At 37.4% G+C, this 24,010-nt stretch overlaps 1 protein-coding gene across 1 annotated transcript in view; it reads left to right on the top strand.

The window, feature by feature from the left end:
- The window catches only part of LOC120531213 (angio-associated, migratory cell protein), a 64,023-nt gene that overhangs the window by 25,679 nt on the left and 14,334 nt on the right, over positions 1-24,010 (top strand). Inside the window, exons 4-8 of the mRNA XM_039756423.1 lie at positions 5,397-5,536; positions 7,350-7,494; positions 7,738-7,821; positions 15,995-16,110; positions 17,121-17,221. Coding sequence (XP_039612357.1) covers positions 5,397-5,536; positions 7,350-7,494; positions 7,738-7,821; positions 15,995-16,110; positions 17,121-17,221 — 586 coding nt within the window. The remainder of the gene's footprint in view (positions 1-5,396; positions 5,537-7,349; positions 7,495-7,737; positions 7,822-15,994; positions 16,111-17,120; positions 17,222-24,010) is intronic.

Here is a 24,010-nt window from a genome sequence, read left to right as displayed (position 1 = left end):
AGTGGCATTTTTTACCAAGGGATTTTTCTACCCTTGCCTTAGTTACATTGATGACACATGATCAGCCCACTTTTCTAAGTTCCTTTCAAAATAAAATTTGCAAGTCAGTGTTTTAAAACTTTAAAATTGGCTAAACAATCATATGGTTAAATCTTTGCGGCTTTGAAATGAAAGCATGAGTTAGATTGGTTTAAAGATATAACAACAAAATGTATTTATATAGCACATTTTCTTACAAAGGATATAAAATGCCTTACCAGATGACAAAGAAAAAAACTAATTTGAAATAGATATAAATATAATTAAAACATTACATGCCAGATATATTGGATAAGAATAAGTGAGTATGAGTATACCTTACATACCATAGATATGTAGGAAATATAAAAACAGAGTCTTTTAGTCTTTTTTTTTTTTGGTCTCTAAAGATTCTATCTAAAGATACAATATTGAATGCATTAGTGATAGCTCAGGGACGTTTAGTTAATAGAAGTGTTTTTAACCACCTGATTCACTGTGAAAAATTAATAGCAAGTACTACATTTGTGGTGTTTGTTAGGTTTTTGAAAATAATGAAGTGGCCATCAGTAAAGAAACTTAAATGTGATAAAAGGATGGAATGCACATATAGCATGTTCTTGAACAGTTTGGGAGCAACTGAGACACAGTCTGCATTTTCAGCTATATTGGAGGGCATTGTACCTATAATATTAACATAATGTGATATTACATTAAGTTGATACTATTACAGAGATAATCCTGGATTAATTAGCAGGGTCTTAATAACCTGTTTGAGATGACTTAAAAAATGCAAATACTGTTTTTATTGATATTGTGATGAAAAACTACAGGCAATTTTTAAATTAAATATTGATTTTCATGCAGTGTTATTTATTTAGTTAATGTTTCTGTTGCCATAATCTACAAGTGCAAATATCACTCTCTCAATGGCAAATGACACATATTTAATGAAGTGACTTCCTGTAAAGTCTTTTACAGATACAGCTTTAAAGTCAGTCAGTCATTTTCCAACCCGCTATATCCTAACACAGGGTCACGGGGGTCTGCTGGAGCCAATCCCAGCCAACACAGGGCACAAGGCAGGAACAAATCCTGGGCAGGGCACCAGCCCACTGCAGCACATACACAATAGGGACAATTTAGCAGAGATGGGGACAAGTCGCATATGATCAAGTCCAAGCAAGTTTCAAGTGTTAACCATCAAGTCTCGAGTCAAGTCAAGCAAATCAAGCAAGTCAAGTCAAGTCAAGGGTTCACCCTAAGCAAGTCAAGTCGAGTCCTGATAAGTTTCAAGCCAAGTCAAGTCAAGTCAAGTTGCAGTACTAAAACAAACAGAGGTTAAATTTTCGATACGTTTATTTTTGCACAGAAAAATTTTTACAGAAAAGATGAACTTATATACATATATGATGTATCATATTTGCATTGCTATATTTAAATTATATGCATATCTGTACTACATTAATATCTGAAAATAAAATTGTGTTGCTTACACAAAATGTTTAAAACTAAGAAATCCAGTCTAAAATGTATAATGCAATTCAATCTGAAAGGATTAGTTTACTTTGACAACAACAATGTACAGATAATGTACTCACCCCCTTGTCATCCAATATGTTCATGTCTTTCTTTCCTCAGTCATAAAGAAATTTTTTTTTTTTTTTTGAGGAAAACATTTCAGGATTTCTGTCTATATATAATGGATATGTATGGCGCCCCGAAGTTTGAACTTCCAAAATGCAGTTTAAATGCAGCTTCAGAAAGCCCGAAATGATTGGTTATTTTCCAAACAAATTGACAATTTATATACTTTTTAGCCTCAAATGCTGGTCTTGTCTCCTCCCTGTGCAGTCTGTGTGATTCGGGTAAATACAGTTAATAGATGTCAAAAAAACAACAATCTCTTTTATATCTTTAATGTCAAAAACATTCTGCAATGCTGTTTTTACCTTTTTTTGTAAAGGGCATTTGAGCTTCTATACATGTTAACTGTGTAAACACTGTGTCTGCACTTTTGCTGCAATCTAAGACTGTATTTACCCGAATCACACAGACTGCGCAGAGACAACACAAGACCAGCATTTGAGGTTAAATTAAATTGTCCATTTGTTTAGAAAATAACCGATTGTTTCGCTAGATAAGACTCCTCCTCCTCGGCTGGAATCATTTAGAGTCTTCTGAAGCTGCATTTAAACTGCATTTTGGAAATTCAAACTTTGGGGTGCCATACATATCCATTATATAGAGAGAAATCCTGAAATGTTTTCCTCAAAAAAACAATTTCTTAATGATATTTACTATATGTACTGACAGAATGTAAGACTTAAGTATTTATACAGGCTATGAACCTTATAAATTAAAGTATTGTGACTGAAGATTTATCTAGTATGTTTTATATATGATGCTTTAATACTTATGCCGTCCATTATAAGGCACAGTAGGGGATTTATCCACTCTTTTTAATCTAACGTTAGTGATGAATCTAGATTAATTAAAATGAACGGATCTTTTTCATTTCAGCAGAATATAAATATAATGTATGTTAATATAGCCCAGTGATGAAGTTTTGAAGCTTAATCGTCATCTCTAAGGTGGACGCGCAATATACACGTTTCATACATAATATATAATCTGATATATTTGTTTTCTATTTGAACTGGTTTCATTGTTATACAGCACACAACATTTTGTTGTTATTGTGAGTGTACACAAAAAAATTATAGACACTTAACGTAACCGATTCGAACGATGAAATTATTCTTGTCTGTATGACCAAAAAAGTTTTGAACGAGTTATTGAAGGAGAAGTGATTGCACCGACGCTTTCATCTTAGATTTTCATGCAGTATAACGTTACACGAGCTGCCATTCAACTAACCACACGCAGTCAGTCCATACAAACGCTTAAAAATGCGCACATTTAATATAGACATTATAGTTTACATGTAATATCGAGAAGCCCTTTCATTTCAAGTTGCACTCAACATTAAAATGTGGCTATGCCACTGGTAACGTTATAGCGTTTTATTTATGAGATGATTATCACATTTCTGATAAAAAAACATGCAACCAAGGCTAAATTATGACAAACAGAAAAGATTAATTTCATTAATTAGTAATCGTTTTATTAAATTGACTATAAAGAATTCGACTTTCTTACCTTTCCTTGTGGTTTTTGAAGTGCCGGATGAAATTTGATGTTGTGGTTGTCGTGTCTGATACTCTCGCGTTGCATTCTCTGCATCTGGCAAATCTTTTTTTGTTAGTACGGTCTAGTTCAAAGTCCTTATAGCCAAACGTGACTATATGAGGAGCTCGACTTTTGTCTGCCATGTTTGGCACGGTTTGAGTTGTACAGCGTTCTTCTTCTTCTTCTTCTTGGTAACGTTAAGAGTTGTGCAGCGTTAAGGGCGCAGTCGCCAATTATGGTGCTGCTGAGTCATAATTATTTTATTAAATTATTTTATTTTATTAAACGAATTATATTTAATTATATTTAAAAGTTCAAGTCATTGTCGAGTCTTCCACTTTAAGTCAAGTCAAGTCTCAAGTCACTTAGTCAAGTCATTTTCTTACTTCAATCAAGCAAGTCTCAAGTCCTGAAAATTGTGACTCGAGTCTGACTCGAGTCAAGTCATGTGACTCGAGTCCCCCATCTCTGCAATTTAGGATCGCAATGCACCCAACCTGCATGTCTTTTGACTGTGGGAGGAAACCGGAGCACCCGGAGGAAACCCACGCAAACACGGGGAGAACATGCAAACTCCACGTAGGGAGGACCCAGGAAGCGAACCCAGGTCTCCTTACTGCGAGGCAGCAGCGCTACCTGGGCCACCATGCTGCCCCAGCTTTAAAGTGTTTTTGGAAATTAGATATTTTAAATGAAGGTGTTGTGAACAAACTCTGTGCTTATAATTTCATGTAGCATTGCTATTACCATGTTAGTATTCTGATTTTGATACAATTTTTTCACCTATTGAAAATAAAATGTGAATGCATCAAATTAGTTAATGTGTGCAAGTTAAGCAAAATTAAGTAATCTCTGTTCATTAGATATCAAACCTGCTTAATCCAGTTCATGATCACAGAGTCTAGATTCAGTCCTGGCACCATTCAGTACAAAACAAGAACAAACCCAGGACAGAGTGTCTAGTCGAAGACACACATTCACCCAAGGGCAAATTTGATTTGCTTATTAACTGATTTTGCTTGTCTTTGTGGATATGAGTAAAAAAGGCATGCAGGTACAGTATATGAAGATTGTAGGCAAAGATTGGCCACAGATTTCAAACCCAGCATGCTATTTCTGTAATGCAGCAGCACTCAGTCTTTAAAATTAAGTCTGAAACTCCCCCATTTATTGTTACATGGAAGAGAATCCCCACAGAAAAGAAATGTAATCCCTGATTTACATATGTTGTTATTCATTTTAATGAACATGTTAATGTTAAGTGGAAAGCCAAAAAAATATATATACTATGCCTTTGTGTTTTGTAGGGTACCGCAAATTCAGTACCAGAAGTAAATGTCTGTATATGCTATAGTGTTATATAGTACCTTTTACACTGGAACAAAGACACCTAGCCAAACCCTGTAAAACAGCCCCAGACCATTATTCCTCATCCACCGAACTTTACAGTAGGCACTATGCAGTCCAGAAGGTAGTGTTCTCTTGGTATCTGTCAACCCTAGATTCATCCATCAGACTGCTGGGTAGCAAGGCGTGATTCATCACTCCAGAAAACATGTTTCCACTGTTCCAGGGTCCAAGGGTAGCATTCTTTACACACTCCAGCTGACACTTGGTGTTGTACATGGTAATCTTAGGCTTGTCTGCATGAAGCTCCCATTGCACAGGACTTGTGCCGATTTTGCTTCTAGGGACAGTTTAGAACTCTGAGGTCAGTGATGCAACAGATGACAGATGATTTTATACACTTAAGCACATGGTAGCCCTACTCTGAGAGTTAATGTGGTGGTCTACCACGTTGTGTTTCAGCTGTTGGTGATTCTAGATACTTCACAGCAATAGCATTTGCAGTTCACTGGGACAGGTATAGTAGAGCAGAAATTTCACCTACTGACTTGTGGCAAAAGTGGCATCCTATGACGGTGCCACTTTTAAATTCACTGAGCTCATCAGACGAGCCATTCTACTGTTAGTGTTTGTCACTGGTCAGTTGCTTTAGAAGTTGTTTGAGATTCTTTTTTTTTCCTTTAACTGTGTTCTGTCTTTTTTATATGTTAGCTTAACATCAGAAGCTGAAAAATGGTGATAGAGATCTTCATAGTTTTTAAGTCTTTGTTGTAATATAGCCTTGCTCTAAAAAGACGTAGTTCATTGTTATACCTTTACACTTTTTTGTTTAATTATAGGACATAAGGATTCAGTCACATGCTCATCCTTCAGCTATGACTCATTGCTAGTTGCCACCGGAGACTTGAGTGGCCTCATCAAAGTTTGGAAGGTGGAGACAAAAGAAGAAATCTGGTCTTTTGAAGTTGGAGATCTAGAGGTGAGACTCATTAGGCATCTTATTGCACTGAACTCATTGAACTTTGAAGTCTGTGTTTTAAATAGTAAAAAGTACTGTATAAGCATATCTAAGTATGGTTATTTTAAGCATTGTTGCAGTTTGAAATGATTGTCTATTGAGTGCATATGTACAAGTTACTTTTATAAAATGTAAAGTGTCACCTTCTTAGTTTAAAATCCTTTTTTTTTCCTCTCTGCTTTTGGAGTGCAGTATACAGTATGAATCCGAGCACACTGCATTGGTAAAATGTAATCGAACAGTAGCAATTAAAATTTTAAATATGCAACAAAAAACAACCAACAAACTACCCAAGCCTTAGGCATAACCATTGCTACATGGATGCACCAGACAAAGTTGTGACCACACTCTGTGGGGTTCCCAAAGCTTGTGTTAGTTAGTGTTTTGGCTTTAATGATTTGGGAGGAAAAAATGCCCCATTAGTGAACTTCAGTAAGAAGAATAAAAAGGAGTGACATTGAAGATAGATATTTTTTGAAATCAGATGTGACTGCATCAGTTTGGACTAATTGTGCTTTCAAACCAAAAAGTTAGAGAAGAGCCAGAAAAGGTAAAAATTGTGTGTTCATCAACATAGCTGAATTTCCCCTTGGGATTAATAAAGTTTCTTTCTTTCTTTCTTTCTTTCTTTCTTTCTTTCTTTCTTTCTTTCTTTCAGAAGGTAATTCTAATTCTCAAATCCAAGCAGTTGGCAGACAGACTTAAACACAATCATTCTGATGTTTCCTTAGTTATTCCTCTCTACTTCCTTATCATCAGCCTCAATATTCAAATCTTTTATTTACTTTTTATGTTTGATTTTTTGGCTACCATTAGCAATTTAGTGTTTAAGTATAAATTTGCACTGTTTGTGTTAAATAAAACGTCTGAACCCTAAAACAGAAAAAAGTCCTTAAATACTACTGTTGGTAGTGGAGTAATTTGCACTGTTTAAATCAAAATTTGAACTCTTTGTTTAAAAAGCAGTTTTTGAATTAAAATGCATTTAAGTAGTTTATTTGAATAAATACAAAAAAAAAAAAACAACTGCAATAGTACCTTACAGACACATAGCTTTGACATCTTTTCCAACAATGCAGTTTAAGAAAAGTAGAGCTACCAGTATCAATTATCAGTTACGTTTAAAATTCAACTGAAATGTTCTAGAAGATGTTGATACGTGTGCATTGAAAAAAATGTTTGCTTTATCAGCTGTTTTGTTAGATTATATTAACAAAATTATCTCTGTTTTTTTTTTAGTGTTGAGATAATTCAGTATAGCAACATAGACGTTTTTACCTTTTTTGGTAATGTGAAGAAAGCAGTTAGTCTCTGCTTTTTTTTTTTTTAAAAAATGCAAACTGCTGTCATTAATGTTTGCAGTTTTGGTGAGATTGAAGAATCAGAAATTTAAGCAAAAGAACAATCTATAAAAATGTTCCACAGCTATACAGTAGCAAGTAGGAGACTGTTTATATGATTTATGTTGTTGCCACAATTCCAGAGCCCCAGTCTTGAAATGTATTTTGAAATTGAAGGCAACATTATATTGCATTTCCTGTTATGTAAAAACTGTATTTAAAAATGTTTCTGTGTAAGAAGAGAAGAATACTTTTTTGTCTTTTGAAATTTATGATGCAATTTGGAACAGATGAAGTATATTAATAGAAAATTTTATTTGAGTCTGTCAGTCAGTCATTTTCTAATCCATTTTGTCCCAAACAGGGTCACAGTGGTCTCCTTGAGCCTATTTTAGTCTGGTTGATAGTAATTCATTGTTCTTTCTGTTTTCTAGTGGATGGAGTGGCATCCTTGTGCACATGTTTTAGTTTGTGGCACTGCTGATGGAAATGTTTGGATGTGGAAGATCCCAAGTGGGGAATGCAAAACATTTCAAGGTCCTGGATGTCAGACAACCACTGGTAAAATCTTGCCTGATGGTAAGACACATAGTAGAATCTTTTGCTTTATGCTAATTAATTGTAATGAACTCAAATTAGTGATTGGAATTGGGAATTGATCGTGTATTTAAAGCATAGTCATTTATGAGAAAAAATACCAGTATTGCTTTCATTTAAGTGCCAAAAAAGTTTGCCTATTTTTTTTTTTATATAATACTTGAAATTAAAAAAAAAAGTAATAATGTGCAATCAATTTCCTGATGACCTTCTACTCTTTTAAAGGAAAGAGAGCTATTGTTGGTTATGAAGATGGAACAGTCCGAATTTGGGACCTCAAACAAGGAAGTCCCTTGCACATCATCAAAGGTAAGTTGGAGCAAAAACTGAAAAAACATTTTTTTTTATCTATATATCAAATAATAAATACCATGCCAAGTTAGATGTTAGTTGACTTTCAGTTCAGCACAGTTCTCTTGTTCCCTTTGAAAAAAATGAAGGAACATTTTCTACAGAAGTTATGTTATTATAGAATATAAACAGGAATCTTAGAGAGATAAAGTACCAGTTTACCCATCTAGCACTTAGTTGGGCTGTTAAATATTAACAAGTAATGAGTAAAGAATTAGCAACTCTACCAAAAAAAGACCTGAATTTTTTTTTAAATTAATTTTATTGCAATCATTTCATACAAAACAATCAATTTTTTACAAAAAGTAAAAGTAAGAATAGGTCGACCCCCACACCTGAGAGAGAGAGCAAGGCAAACAGCATAAAATTTAAGGCTTGTAAACATACCTAAATTAATAAGTTTGATAAGCCAATAGAGATGAATGAGAAGAAAAGAAATACAGAAATAATTGCTTCCTCTGTGCTTTAAGAGCTTATTTAAAAATATTACTGATTAGATCCTGCCATGTTTTGAAAAAAGTCTGTACAGATCCTCCAACTAAGTGTTTCATTTTTTCCAATTTCAAATAGTATAAAACATCGGTTTCCCACTGACTTAAAAGAGGAGAGTTTGGGTTCTTCCAGTTTATCAGAATAAGTCTGTGTGCCAAAAGTGTAGTGAATGCAATCACAGTTTGTTTGTCTTTCTCCACTTTAAACCCATCTGGAAGAACCCCAAACACAGCTGTTAATGGGTTAGGAGGGATTGTGAGACCAAGGCTGTCTGAAGGTAATTAAAATTTTGTCCAGAATAATGTTAATTTGGTGCAGACCCAGAACATGTGACCCAATGAGGCTGGGACTTGATTGCAGCATTCGCAGGTTGGATCATGCCCTGGAAACATTTTGGAGAGTTTTAGTCGAGACAGATGTGCTTGATATATAATTTTGAGTTGTATAATTGTATGCTTTGCATATGGAGCTCGAGTGAATTCTCTGCATTGCTACTTTCCACTCCTTTCTGATATATTAATTGAGAGATCTTTTTCCCAGTGTCCTCTTGGATCTTTGAAAGGGAGGGATTGTAAAATGATTTTATATATTGCAGAGATGGTGTCTAAGTCCTTGAGATTGAGCAATATTTTTCCAGCATGGATGAGGGTGCAAGATGAGGAAAATCTGGAAGGTTCTGTTTAACAAAGTTCCTGATTTGAAGATAGTGAAAGAAATGTGTAGCTGGAATGTTAAATTTGGAATGTAATTGTTCATAGGATGCAAAGACGTTGTCTATATAAAGATCTCTAAGCAAGTTAATTCCAAATTTTTCCAGATATTAAAATCTGCATATGTTTGTGAAGGTTGAAAGAGGTGGTTCTCTTGCAGAGGTGCCACAGATAAAAGCTTCTCCGTCTTAAAATGCTTTCTACATTGGTTCCATATTCTAAGTGAGTGGAGCACAATTGGGTTATCAGTATATTGCCGATAACTTGCGTTTATTGGGCACAGAGCAGGAATATAAAGAAGTACTGCAGGATTTTACTTCTATTGCGGACCAAGCCTGTGTATGTTCTTCTATTTGTGTCCAGGTTTTATCGCTGTATATTTGCTGCCCAGTAATAAAACTGGAAGTTAGGTAGAGCCATGCCACCTTCTGCCTTTTGTCTTTGTAGGGTCGCTCTTTGATGCGTGGATGTTTTGAGTTCCAAATAAATGAGGTTATTGTTGAATCTAATTGCTTAAAAATGATTTATTAATGTATATTGGATGTTTTGAAATAAAAAGGAGCTTAGGAAGAATATTCATCTTAACAGTGTTAATTCTTCCAGCTAGAGTGAGATGAAGAGTTGACCATCTATGCAAGTCTTGTTTAATTTTTTCCATGCAGACGCCGAAATTTTGTTGATAAAGAGCTTTATGTTTACTTGTGATGTTTACCCCAGGTATCGAAACTGATCTGCAATGATAAAAGGTAGGTGTCTAATCTAATATTATATGCTTGAGAATTCACTGGAAAGAGTACACTTTTATTCAGATTAATTCTGAGACCAGAGATCTTTTGAAATTCTGTGAGTGCTGTTAAGACTGCAGGCACAGAATTTTCTGGGTCTGATATATACAGTACCATATCATCTGCATATAATGAAATTTTCTGTTCCAGTCCTTCTCTGCTAATCCCCTTTATCTGATCAGTATTTCGACAATGTATTGCCAGTGGTTCAATGGCAATTGCAAACAGTAGCGTGACAAGGGGCATCCTTGTCTAGTACCACGTTCTAGTTTAAAGTAGTCTGAGCAAATGTTGTTGATGCAAACTGAAGCTTCTGGGTTGGTATACAGTAATTTAATCCATGCACAAATGTTGGGCCAAACCCAAACTTCTCCAATGTAGTAAAAAGGTATTTCCATTCAATCATGTCAAATGCTTTTTCTGCATCCAATGATAATAATATTTCTGGGTGTTTGATTTAGTTGGTGAGTATATTACATTAAACAGGCGTGAAGATTTGAAGATAAGTGTCGCCCCTAATAAATCCAGTTTGGTCTTGTGATATTACGAGGGAGCACTTTCTCCATCCTTCTAGCTATGATTTTAGAGAGTATTTTAACGTCATTATTCAGAAGTGAAATTGGTCTGTATGATGCACATTGTAATAAGTCCTTATTTTGTTTTGGAAAACAGTGATTAGTGCTTGGCGAAAAGTTTGAGGAAGAGGTTGATTATCTCTGGCTTCTGTAAATGTTGCTAATAGGAGGGGGCTAGCTGAGCGGAGAATTTCTTGTAAAATTCTGCAGGGTAGCCATCAGGGCCTGCTGCTTTCCCCCTTGGAGTGACTTTATAGCATCTAGTAATTCTGATAATGCCAAAGGTTTATCAAGTTCCTCCCACTAAAAGTGTCTATTTGTGGTATCTGTAATGTATCCAGAAATGCATTAGATTGTGTATTGTCTTCTTTAAACTCAGTAGTATATAGGATTTATAGTAGTCTCTGAAAGTGTGCATTATATTTTTGTGTCGATGATTTTATCTCCGTTCGTGTTGGTGATTACTGGATTGCGTAGACTTCTTGCTTGTGAATTTGTTGAGCTAAAAGCTTATTAGCTTTCTCTCCATGTTCATAGTAATGATGTCTGGATTTATAAATTAGTTGTTCAGTTTCTTTAGTTGTCAAGAGGTTCAGTTCTGAATGCAGAGCCTGCCTTTTCCTATGTAGAGTCTCGCTTGGTAGTCTGGCATGTTCTTCATCTATTCTAGTAATTTCGCTTTTATCTCTGCTACTTTCTTGGTTTCTAATTTATTTCTGTGGGAAAGATATGAGATAATCTGTCCTCTTAAGAAGGCCTTAAGAGTTTCCCAGAGTATTCCTGCAGAGATCTCAGGGGATGTATTTGTCTCTAGGAAGAAACTGATTTGTTTGGATATGAATTCTGTACAATTCTCGTCCGCTAATAGACGCCATCTGCGAGGTGTGTGTGTGGGGCATAGTAACTTTAGCTCCAAGATCAGAGGTGCTTGGTCAGAAATAAAACAATAGCATCGTATTTGCAAGATTTAATCATAGGCAAGAAGTTATCTATAAAGAAATAATCATTGCTACTCAAGCAATGATGTACTGGTGAGTAAAAAGAATATATTCTTGAATTTGGGTTTAAAACCTCCAGGGTCTGATAAGTTGTGATCAGTTATAAACTTTGTAATTATCTTTGCAGTGTTAGATCGTTCCCCTGTGGAGAAGTCCTATCTAAAAGTGGATTTAAAACACAATTAAAGTCCCCAGCCATTATAATTTTATGAGTGTTCAGATTGGGAATGGATGCAAATAAATTTTGTATAAATTCCTTATCATCAACATTAGGTGCATAAACATTTATCAAAATCATTTTACAGTTAGATAAGTCTCCCATGACCATCACATATCTCCCTTTAGGATCCAATACTACATCTGATGCTACAAATGAGACTGTTCTATGTATGAGATATCCCACACCTCTAGTGAACATTTGGCCAGTCCAGTCTTTTTGCAGCCGGAACTGATCCTTGCTTAGTAAGTGGGTCTCCTGTAAAAATACTATTTTAGCGTTTAGACCTGTTAGGTGAGAGAGTACTTTCTTTCTCTTTAATTCGTGATTCAGGCCTTTAACATTCCAGCTCACGAAGTTAACTGTCCCATCATGGAGACATTGATTCTGAGTTTTTGATGTCATTTTATAGTCTTAACTGGAAATGAGACAGCTTCGGCCTTAATTTCCTATTTCCCCAAGAGTTATTGCCACACAGCCTGTTATTATGTTGGTAGTTATAATTATAAAGATTAAAATGATAGATTAGGTATAGATATAGCCTGCTCTCTTTCTCTCCCCCCTTTAACCCCCTACCCTCCCTTTTTGCCTCCCCATGTGAGGCTAGAACCCACTTCACACAGAGCACGTCCAAAGCAAAACAAGCCCCCATGCAGCGGCGTTTTAGGATTAAAAAATAGAGATATCTATTACCAATAGATAGATAGATATAGTCTAAATAAAATTCTATATGCATAAAATGTAATCATTAGCAAACTGTGAACTTAGAATATATATAATCTTCAGCAATCTTAGTGTATTAAGATAATACACCCAGATAATAAACCGGAATGGTGTTAGAAAGTGGTCCAGAATAAGCATAATAAGTCTCAATGCAATAATAGCAATAACAATAAACCAAGGGTATGATGTTGAACAGTCTCGTTTAGGGTAGAGAGAAAATAATTAGGTACAAATTAAAAAAAAGTAATTAAGCATAAACGTCTATAGCTGTAATTAAAACATAAACAGATAGCGTCCGAGTAATAATGAGGATATATAATGATGAAAAAACGTATTTTAAACAAATAGATCAGACAGTAGGTTATTAATCCTTGCCATATCATTAACGGCCATGACTCACTATTATGTATCAGAATAGTCCCGGGATCAGCTTTCTTAATTCCTTTTCTGCTTCTTTCTTGCTAGTGAAGACATAGAATTGACCCTGCAATTCCACTTTCAGTTTGGCAGGATACAAGAGGCTATATTTGATATTGGCTTGCCTTAACTTTAGTAGCTGTTGCTGGAGAGAAATCAGGGAAGGTACGAATGTGGTTATTTTCATATATAGTCTCTTGCTTGTGTCTGAGGAGTGCCATCACCTCTATCTTAAATGATAATCTTTCAAAGCAAATAATAAAAGATCTAGGTCTAACGGTATTTGATCCGCGTACGCAATAAGCCACTGCTATCTCAGAATCTGCTTTAAAGTCCTCTCCAATTATTTCAGAAAATAGTTCAGCTGCGAATTTCACAGGGTTTGGCCGATTCTCAGGCAGACTTTCAATTCTGACATTATTCCTTCTGCTTCCATCTTTCAAAGCAGCCAGTCTGTCTCCAAGTTTTTTGCATTCGGAGCGGACATTTGCTGCTTTTCCTTCAGCACTGGCAGTTAGATTTTCGGCTGTTTTAATCCGAGTCGTGAATGTCTCCTTGACATCCTCCAGTTGATTAGCAAACAAGCTCAGTTTAACCGAGGTTTCCTGAATGTGCTCTTCAGTTTTACCCAGCATATCTTTAAAGACTGCCTCAAAGCGAACCCATATGCGTTTCTCCAAGTCTTTATTATCCTGCTGCCACTCCTGTCGCAGCTTCTCATTTGCCTTTGCCCTTGCCTTCTCATTTGCCTTCTCACTTTTCTTTATCTCTTGCATGAGCTCAGCAAACATCACCGTCAGTTCAGAAAGATCAATTCTGCTTTCTTGCACCATAGGCGAGGCGGCAGGCTCTATCGTAGGAGTGTCCCCGATGTTCCCGGCTCGCGTGGAGTAATTGAAACCGTGGACTGCAAGGCCTTTACCAGTTTCAGGTGATGATCTTCAGTCAGCGAGCTATCGAGACTTACTTCACTCACGCTCGTATATTCGGTCCCCATTTTGCTCTCAGCCGGAGACGATGTGGCAGACCATGGTCCCGAGGAGTCTGGGCTTTCGCCCATCTGATCCAGGTCAGTCTCTAAAAGGCCATATCTTGAACTAGGGCTTGCCGATCTCAGCTTGGATGTAGCTTTAGTTTTCGGTTCTTTCGGACCCCCTTTTTTTGTTGGCCATGTTTATATATGCTTGCATATACTGTAGCAGTGCCCCTCAGGTTGGATAAATACAGGATATCTCAGGATTACACCGTTGCTAGCGGAGCTCCCCTTCAGATGTCCATCTCTTGCAACGGACGAGACCAGTTATTAAAAAAGACCTGAAATTTATTCTGAATCTTTAGTTAATCGATGAAATTAACCCAACACGCATTTTGTGGTGAATATCCTATGTTTTCAGGTGACCTTGTTCAGCAAAGATTTTCCTGGAAATTCACTATATGTCCAACTTAGACAAACATTTTATTTTCCCCAGCATCCCAAGATGTGTATACATAGTGTCACTAGCAGTATTTTAATTTAAGGGTTAGCTGACCATAATGAGAATATTGTGAAAATACTGTGCTCTTTTGGTATATATTTATTATATGTTTTATCTTCACTACTGGATTAGGCATGTTATGCCCTTCTCTGCGTAGTGCAGATCAGGTTGTAAAGGACGAGGTCCCTTGCATCACAGGTTTTCACAGTGTTTGAGATTTGTCTTGACTCTCTGCCAAGTTGTGCCCCCTTCACTTTAATTGATCTAGTGTACGGCTGCCAGGACTCCCAAGATCAGTTTGTTCTGCTTTCGTCATGGCTGGGCCAACTAGTGCCCTGAAGATTAGAATTCTAATGAGCGCAATGATAAAATAGATATAAATAAAATATATACAGTATATCATTTCTTACTTATTGCAAGTTTGTTGATGTTTGCTGTTTTGTAGTTATCGTTCTGTCTGCGTCTTTTTCACAGCTTACGTCACATTTATGGCCATAATAATTGGTCTAGCATAATTCCCAAATGCGTCCCTAGAATTCGGGGACACTTAAAAGACCATTGCACCATTAGAATCCACTCAAAATTAGTTTAATTCCTCCTTCCCCATTTTGCTGAATTTGGCAAAGTTCCCAAATATTTGTGCCATTTTGCTGAACTTGCCACAAAGCGAATTCAGTGGGTTAACTCATAACTAACTCTTCAGCAATAGTAGCGTACCTGATGTAAGAAAGGCGCTATATAAACTATTTTTCTTCACCTGTGGGGCACATCTTCCCCATAATCCCCACAGGCACAACACACAAAGTACCACAAAGCACTCTTCATTGGCTCCACCACTCCTCCCAGGCAACCTTGTCCTCCACCACCCTACTCTGGCTGCTGAGTGGTGGTTGCTGGCCCATTTTATTGGGCACCCGGAAGTGCTCCAGGTGTTTGATTGCCGACATCCGGCTGCACTTCCGGGTGTGGCAAACTCCAACTCCAACCCCCATGGAGCCCTGGGGGAGTCCGAGGCACTGCTGCAACCCAGGGACACTGCCATCTGGATATGCTGCAGGGGTGTCCCGGCCAGGCATGGGCTCCGGCCATCCATCACACTGATTATGTCCCTTTGTATAAAGCATCTATGTCTGAGTAATTTTTAATAGTTGTTAGATACATTGAATCATTTTACATATCTACAGATTATGTGTAATTGCTGCTTTAAAACAAAATGTTAATTCATTTTGTGCTTCTTCTTCTTCTTTCCACTGCTCCCGTTAGGGGTTGCCACAGCAGATCATCTTCTTTCATATCTTTCTGTCCTTTGCATCTTGTTCTGTTAGTGCTTGTTACTGTAATAATATGCATTTATTTTTCTTGAAACTATATTACTGTTAATTTTACAAAAAAAGTTAATAGTAACAAAGTTTTTTTCCCCCCATATATACCATTCTCAGTATACAATGTATACAATACTTTTATTTATCATAGGGGACTGTCATTTTTACCTGTTTTGGAAATCTGTAACTTTTTTTCTTTCAGTGTTTCTATCCTGGGAACGTTAAATATTTAAATATATGACAAATGTAAAAAGGGTTTGTTGATATGAAATGCTTTGGCCTTTTTACAGTATGCTCTTATTATTTTTATTGCACCACTTTTATATTTATATGTTGTTTTCAACTGTGTCTTATTTTACTGTTTACAACCCTGACATTTTCTGCCTGATTTGTTGTTTTTTTCCTCTGCCTTGGCAGGATTGGATGGTCACCAGGGGGCCTTAACATGTGTAGCCTGCAACAAGGATGGAAGCCTTATTCTAACTGGTTCAGTGGACTGTAGAGCAAAACTTATTAGCACGGTTTCGGGCAAGGTGTGTTTTGTTCTGTTTATTTATTTATTGAGCTTCATTAGAAAGCCAAAATCCCTCATAGGGACAAATAAAGTTCTATATCTATCTGCATTGTGCGTTTGGGGGTTTGGTGGGTCTAATCGCTTCTAATTATTTGAGTGGTTGCCTACCAGGTAATACTTGTGATTTGTCAGCCAGTCGGCAAACATCTGCCACATCCACTCAGTTGCAAGAACCTGATCATAGACATGCCATATAATACCTGTCAAATAGTAAAAAGAGTACGCGACTCGTGGTGTGCTGTAACTGGGGCTCATCTAAAGTATGCACCTTTGCTTCCCCTTGCGGGGATCGAACCTCGGACATTAGCATTTAAAACAGAGCCTCAAATGTTGCACCATGGTGGCTGGTACGCTTACTTGACAGGATGAAGATCAGGGTGTTACATCCATAGGTCTGATTGCAATATGATTATTTGGGTGGTTACCTATTAGGTAACACTTGTGGTTGGTCGGCCAGCCTGTATATTGTAGCTGTCTCATGGGAGCAGCAGCATGTCACTGAGTAGCAGAATTGAGTTTAACAAATAGATATTCAGGTTTGGCCTCTGTATAACCAAGCATCATTTTAAGGGCCACTTACTGTTAGCATTTTCTGGGTGCTGCCTAATTTGTCCATTGCCCATTCTTTGTTGCCTAGCATTTGTCCCAATTTTTTTTTTTTCTTGTGCTTCTTCATAAAACACTTTTTAATTTTTGCATACTCCTGGATAACAACTGCTGTGCTACGACATTTTTATATTGCTCCTTTTATTTCCTTTGCATCTGAAAGGCTTTACTTTAGCTGATGCATTTTATCCAAAACAGTCTAAACATAACTAGTGCATGTTACATTTGTAAGATGACTTACTCGGTTTTTACTCAGCCAATGGTGGTGGACTGAACCAGAAGATATTTGGTTTTGAGTTCTATAGCTTACCTTTTAGTGTACAATGTCCCTTAGTGTGTCTTTTTTGTTTTTTCTTTTTTTAGGTTGTGGGTACATTCACAGCTGAAGGAACTAAGTCTAGTAGTGCATCAGCAGAGGAAGAGTCGGAGTCTAACTCGGTTGAGTCTGTGGGATTCTGTAATACGTAAGTATGATGTATAAAATCCAAAGTCAAAGTACACTTTTAAAATTCACCCTTTATGTTTTTTGGTAATAAAGGTTCCTGTGTGCATGACCCCTCTGAGCAATTTGATTGGTCAGTTTAGGTTTTGTGGCACAGTAATAGGAATGATGACACAATTCATTAACAATACGAAGTTCAGTTCCTTATTGTGTCATTATTTTTTTTTTTTTTTACAAAAAGAAATCAAAATGGAGCATTTCAATGACAGCAAAGCGAATAACGTGCCAAGGAACACTGGGTCGGTAAATGTTAACAAGGCGCAAACAGAGTTATAGTTTTTTTTAAAAATCAGACAGGAGACAAACAATGTGCCTTGAAATGATAAAGTCTGAGAAACAGAAAAACTATTAAGAGAGGGTGAGACACACAAGGATACCGAGGAAAGGCAAGGAGGAATGCTGCGTGTTGCCTTCGAACACTGGAAGTATTCATTAGAATATGAATGATGTTTTTACAGTGGTAATGGGGGCCTGTCTTTTTTTTTTTTTACCGTGTCCTGTTCGGCTGTGAAGCAATCAGAATTGATGTCTGAATGCTGGCGACTAGCCTTACAGTTTTTCTCTCAGGTGGAGCGTTACAGCTTCTGCTGACGTCACGCCTGATACCAAAACTTTATTAAAAATATTTTTAGATGTTTTTAAGATTCGAACCGGACACGGAGACAAAAGTGTAAGTGTATGTGTAAGGTTTCTCTATAGGAGCATCCAATAGTGAGTGTGAAGGGCCACAGACCTGCCCCCAAAAACGTGCGGAAGATGGAGGGAGTTCCAAGCCCAGAGATCCAGAGGTCACCCCAGAGCGCGGAGACCCCAGGGAGGCCGTCACCAGAGAAGCCCCAACCCCACCTTGAGAGGCGCAGAGGATCACCCCGGGGGTCACAACCAGCAGCCGGCAGAGTCCCGGAGATATCAATGGCAAGCCCTCAGGCCCGCCCGCAGCCGCTCTCCCCCGAGTCGGCCGGGCCCGGAACCCAGCAGCCCGGGACCCAAGGGCGACCCACCCCGCCGAGGACCCAACAGAGCCCAGGGAACCAGATCCCACCAGGCAGCCACCGGGAGCGACCAGACAGATGCTTAAGGCAGGGGGAGGGTAGGCAAAGATGTTGTAGTATTGCCAGATGTCCCAGGAGAGGGGAGGAGTCCAAAACCCCACCTGACATATACAGTCACACACAAACACAGTCATACACTCCCTCCCTCATGCTCTCACATACACATACAACCCAAGACTTACAAGGATGTACGCCAGACACCCATTCACACTCCCCACACACACCCTACCTAACTCTGGTCCCGGTGCTGCCGTACCTGAGGTACAGCCATTCCTGGACGTCAGAGTTAGCCCCGTTCCGCAGGGGTAATAGTGAGCAGGCACCCCCGTCCAACGTAGAGCAAAGCAACCCACCACTCCAGACCACAGGTAGACGGCCAGCTCCCACTCCTAGCCTCCAGCCCCGGGCAGCTAACTGAGAACAGAGGTGTAATAAGACCTCTAGTCTCCCTCCGCCTGCTCTAATGTAGTGTTGGTGTGTGTTGATAAGGTGCATTTTGTGGTTGGGAGGGCGCGGGCAGTGCCGGCACCATGTGGCCTACACCAGCTGATGCCAACACACAGCCCCACCTCCCCCCCAAAACTCTCCGTGACTTGGTGCAGTTTAAAATTGGAAGTGGACACCGGCACTCGGAGTGAGGCTGAAATTTCCCCCCACCGGATGCCGTTGAGTGTGCCCACTCCCAAGGCCTGTCTACCATTAATGGCAGTTAAAAAGTAAATAGTAGGTGAGCAAGATGCCTTGAAATGACAGTCTGAGAAGCAAGCTTTAAGTGAACATGATCGAGAGAGTAAGCGCTGGGGCAAAAGAGGTTGAGACTCGAGGATATTGAGGAAAGACATGGGAGTAATGATGAGGGAACATGCAAGGCAGGAGATATCAAGTATTTTTAAATGTATTCTACTGTCTGTCTTCAACAGGTAATATAGCTAGTGTAAATAATATAAAGATCTAAAACATCACATCAACTCTACATAGCCACTCCCATAGTATTTCCACAAGTTGAACAATTTGTCTTAAAAATGCACATTTTTGGTACATTTGCAGTTGCCTTAAATCTTTATTGTGCATAAGCATGTATACTATTCTTAACCTGGGAGGTAGTGAAATAAACAAATTATTTAGAAGTCTGTCAAATGTTTATATTATTTTAAAGAACTAAACACATCACCATTGTTAAGTTTGGTATAGATCATTTCTAGGCATTCTGCAAAAATGCATCATATTCAGATGAGTGAAAAGTGGAACATTTTTTGACAGTGATCCAAATTATGCAGGAGGTAAAAAATGAACACAATCTTAGTGCTGGTAAGTGTCATGGTTTGGAGATCCTTTTCTGCATTAAGATGCAAATGACTTTAAATAACTGATGGACCAATGAATTTTGCTGTTTATCAGAAGATTCTTTAAAAAATATTTTGTCTCTTCTTAGCTGAAGACTAATAGGGTAATTCAGTAAGGCAATTGTCTGAAACCCCTACGTAATTCTCTGAAGTATTTTGAAATGGCCTGGTCATACTCCATATCCAAACCCAACTGAGATACTATGGTAATATATGAAAATATCAATGCATACTTGAAAACCCACAAATGTCACAGATTTGAAGCAGTTCTGCAAAACGTAATGGAATAAGATCAAAGCTCTGTTGTCTTTGCAGATGTGTCACAAATGTAAAATAGGAAAATTATTGCCTTTTTCAGTTTTTATATTATACTACAAATTAGGACCTGATTCGATTGGAGTGGAACACTGAGTGTTTTTTTTATATACAGTGGCTGGAGTGTCAGTCCAGCCACCAACCCCTTGGTTTTCCCTGCAAGTTGGAGGACCTGCTTTCAGGGTGGGATACAGGTTAACGTCATACCTAGGACTGAGCAATTGCAGATTAAGGGACTTGCTGCACCCACAACACAACAAAAACACTCCATTGGGTCCTTTACACAACACGCTATATCAGTTCATGCTCCCAATCTCTAATGGTAATTGATTATGCAGGTGCTTTTGGTAGGGATTTCAGTAAACATTTAGTGATGTACAACAACAACATTTATTTATATAGCACATTTTCATACAAATGATGTAGCTTAAAGTGCTTTACATGGTGAAAAAAGCGAAAAAAGACAAAATAAATAAGAAAATAGAATTAGGGAACACTAATTGACATAGAATAAAAATAAGGTCTGATGGCCAGGGAGGACAGAAAAAACAAAAAAAACAAAACTCCAGACGGCTGCAGAAAAAAATAAAATCTGCAGGGGTTCCTAGACGAGACCGTCCAGCCCCCTCTAGGCATTCTACCTAACATAAATGATCTCAATCAGTCCTGATTGTATTCAGAATTCTAATGGAAGAATTTGATGATGATGGCCTTTAATTCATGAATGTACGGACATCACTGTGCTTTGATTAGATGGTGGTGGCGCAGATCGCCACCACAGAAAACCGGAAAAAGAACAGAACAGAAGAGAAAGTAGGGGTTAGTACGGATTATGGAGCCATCAGGAATTATATTGATAACTACTGTAAATGTATATACAGAGTATCAGGATTAAACTTAAATGAAGCAATGAAAAAGCCTTGAAAATAACGAGTTTTTAGCAGTTTTCTGAAGTGCTTCACCGTATTAGCCCGGTGAATTCCTATTGGCAAGCTATTCCAGATTTTAGATGCATAACAGCAGAAGGTCGCCTCACCACTTCTTTTAAATTTAGCTTTCGGAATAATAAACGGATGCTAATTTGAAGATCTAAGGTTATGATTTGGAGTGTAAGGTGAAAGACATTCTGAAATATAAGATGGAGCGAGATTGTTTAAGGCTTTGTAAACTATAAGTAGTATTTTAAAGTCAATTTTAAATGACACAGGTAACCAATGTGGTGACATCAAAACTGGAGAGATGTGCTCGGATTTTCTTTTCCTAGTTAAGATTCTAGCAGCTGTATTCTGCACTAGTTGCAATCGATTCATGTCTTTTCTGGGTAGTCCTGAGAGGAATGCGTTACAGTAATCTAGCCGACTGAAAACAAAAAGCATGAACTAATTTCTCAGCATCTTGCAGTGTTATAAGAGGTCTAACTTTTGCTATATTTCTTAGGTGAAAAAATGCTGTCCTAGTAATCTGATTAATATGTGATTTAAAATTTAGGTCAGAGTCAATAGTTACCCCCATATTCTTTACCTTCGTCTTGACTTTTAATCCTAATGCATCAAGTTTATTTCTAATAACCCCATTATATCCATTTTTGCCATTCACTAAAATTCCTGTTTTCTCCTTATTTAGTTTGAGAAAATTACTAGTCATCCATTTAGAAACATAAGTAAGACATTGTGTCAGTGAATCAAGAGTATCAGGGTCGTCAGGCGCTATTGATAAATACAGCTGTGTGTCATCAGCATAGCTGTGGTAGGTCACATTATGCCCCAAGATAATCTGACCTAAGGGAAGCATGTAAATCGAAAAGAGCAGCAGACCCAGGATGGAGCTTTGTAGAACACCATATAGAATATTACATGTCTTAGAAGTATAATTACCACAACTAACAAAGAATTTTCTACTTGCCAGCTAGGATTCAAACTAATTTAATACACTGCCAAAGAGGCCCACCCATTGACTAAGGCGATATCTGTTCTTCAGTTACATTTAAATGTATCATGTCAGGTCAGGTTGGGGAGCATTCCGTTTGGCAACCTCCAAGGCAGATAATGCTGTCCAGTCGCTCTGTACCAACGGAAATGCATTTCTACCTACTGCAGCCAGGTGTTATGTGGGTGTCCCCTTGGCCTTGTCTTGCTACGCAAGTGCTCAATAATGAGGATCCTGCGAGCCGGATCACCCTTAGGGAACCGCACCCCATGGCTGTAGTGCCATAATGGATACTCCCTCATAATACAGGTAATATGCCTCATTTAGGACGCCGTGAGCAACTGCTTGTTCAAAACAAAGTCAAACCAGCGGTACCCAAGGAGCAACCCGTATTTTTAACCTACATTCGAATACAGTTTAATATTTTTGATATAACCCATAAGTATGACTATGACACAGATCAGAACACATCACAAACCACATACAGTAGAAATCTTTTAACATGTAATGCCAAACTGGATGCTGCATGTAAATACTTAATATGGTTTTACCTTAATAATTGCATATTGCAAACTCATCTCCAGCAGGACTATAAGGGGAACATCCTCTGGAAAATGAATAATGAATTAGGTAAGAAAAATTAGCACTGTGATAGAGTCTTTATAAGATATCTGCCAAATATTGACAAAATCGAAATGCTAGCAGTATTAGAATGTAAAAACCATAAGATGCAGCTTGGAAAATGCTGTACTGCTATAAACTATTGTTACCGTCTAAACAGGGAGCAGTACAGCTTCAAAAACTCAAACTGCAAGCTTGAAAAATTGAGGATAAAACTTGTGCATAACAAGTAGTCTACTAATCATGAGCATTTCACAAGTACGCAGATAACCAAGACATGTCCAGCATGTATATGCTTGATACTAAGGACATGCTGGCTTGTTTTGTGTGCTGCAGTATGTTCAGCCTAGTTTTTTTTTTGATGACAGTAAAGACAGCTTTACAGGTTTGGTGAGAAGGACAACATTACAGTCTGATAGTCATTAAATATACTGAAAATTTAATTGACTCTGTCTCTTTAGATAATTTGACAGGTGTCTATGAAGTCTAAAAATCCAGTTTGCATCTTTAATGGTACATACATTTGTGTTAAAGTCTGAACTATGTATAGTCTGTGAATCACAACGCTATCTAAAATCTGTCTGTTTTCCTTTATAAAAATAAGAGAATATAAATGTTTTGTTATTTTACTGCAGGGAATCATTCATACATTTGCAATTTGTTTTTCACAGTCTGTTGTAATTGTTCCATTTGTAAATTTCATGTAATTGAAAATGTAGGACAAAGGAAACTTACTAAACTGGAAAGGAAATACCTCATATGTTCTGTTCTTAGGTTTTTACACCATCTCCAGTTAAGTTTTTAGAGATGACCTCAAAATCTTACTCCTAATATGTACAGCATTAATTGGCCTAGACATTGTTTTTTTAAGAAAAGTTAATAAATGCATACATACCAGAGGCTCCAAGGATAAAAGATATATCTTGTAAAGTCAGGCTTTTAGCTACAGAGCTGCAAAGCTATGGAATGATAAGCATAGTTGTTAAAACAAAAAAAAAAAAAAATCCTTTCCAGTCTCAGGCTCCAGACTTAATTGTTTAGTCTAGTTAACCCTAATTCATGCTACTGTTTTAGTTCGTCATATTGTTAACTCTGTTTGCCAACCATTTGCATGTAAATGAAAATACTGGTAGTCCTTATCAACTATTGCTGACACTAATTTGTTCCATTTCCTTTCTTTAGATCGTTTTATGGTACCAATCCTGCTTATTTGGGCATATAATAAATTGTTGAGTTTGTCTGTGAAATCAATAGTGAATCACACAAATTAATTTTCTCAAATAATGATTCTGTTGACTGATTTTTTTTTTTTTTTTTGGTTTTCCTTTCTTCCATTGTCAGCTGGCCAGATCTCAATTATAAATTTATGGACCTCATATTCTTTTGATTTTTGTATGTTATTTATTAAACTTGGTCTTGCCTAATTTATGTTTATGTGTGTTAATGCAGTATAGTTTATAATTTACTGTTAAAATACATTAAGTGTAAAAAATG

This window comes from Polypterus senegalus, chromosome 6 (assembly GCF_016835505.1).
Source record: "Polypterus senegalus isolate Bchr_013 chromosome 6, ASM1683550v1, whole genome shotgun sequence".
Lineage (NCBI taxonomy): Eukaryota > Metazoa > Chordata > Cladistia > Polypteriformes > Polypteridae > Polypterus > Polypterus senegalus.
The sequence above is the reverse complement of the archived record's forward strand: the minus strand, read 5'-3'. Positions and strand labels throughout refer to the sequence as shown.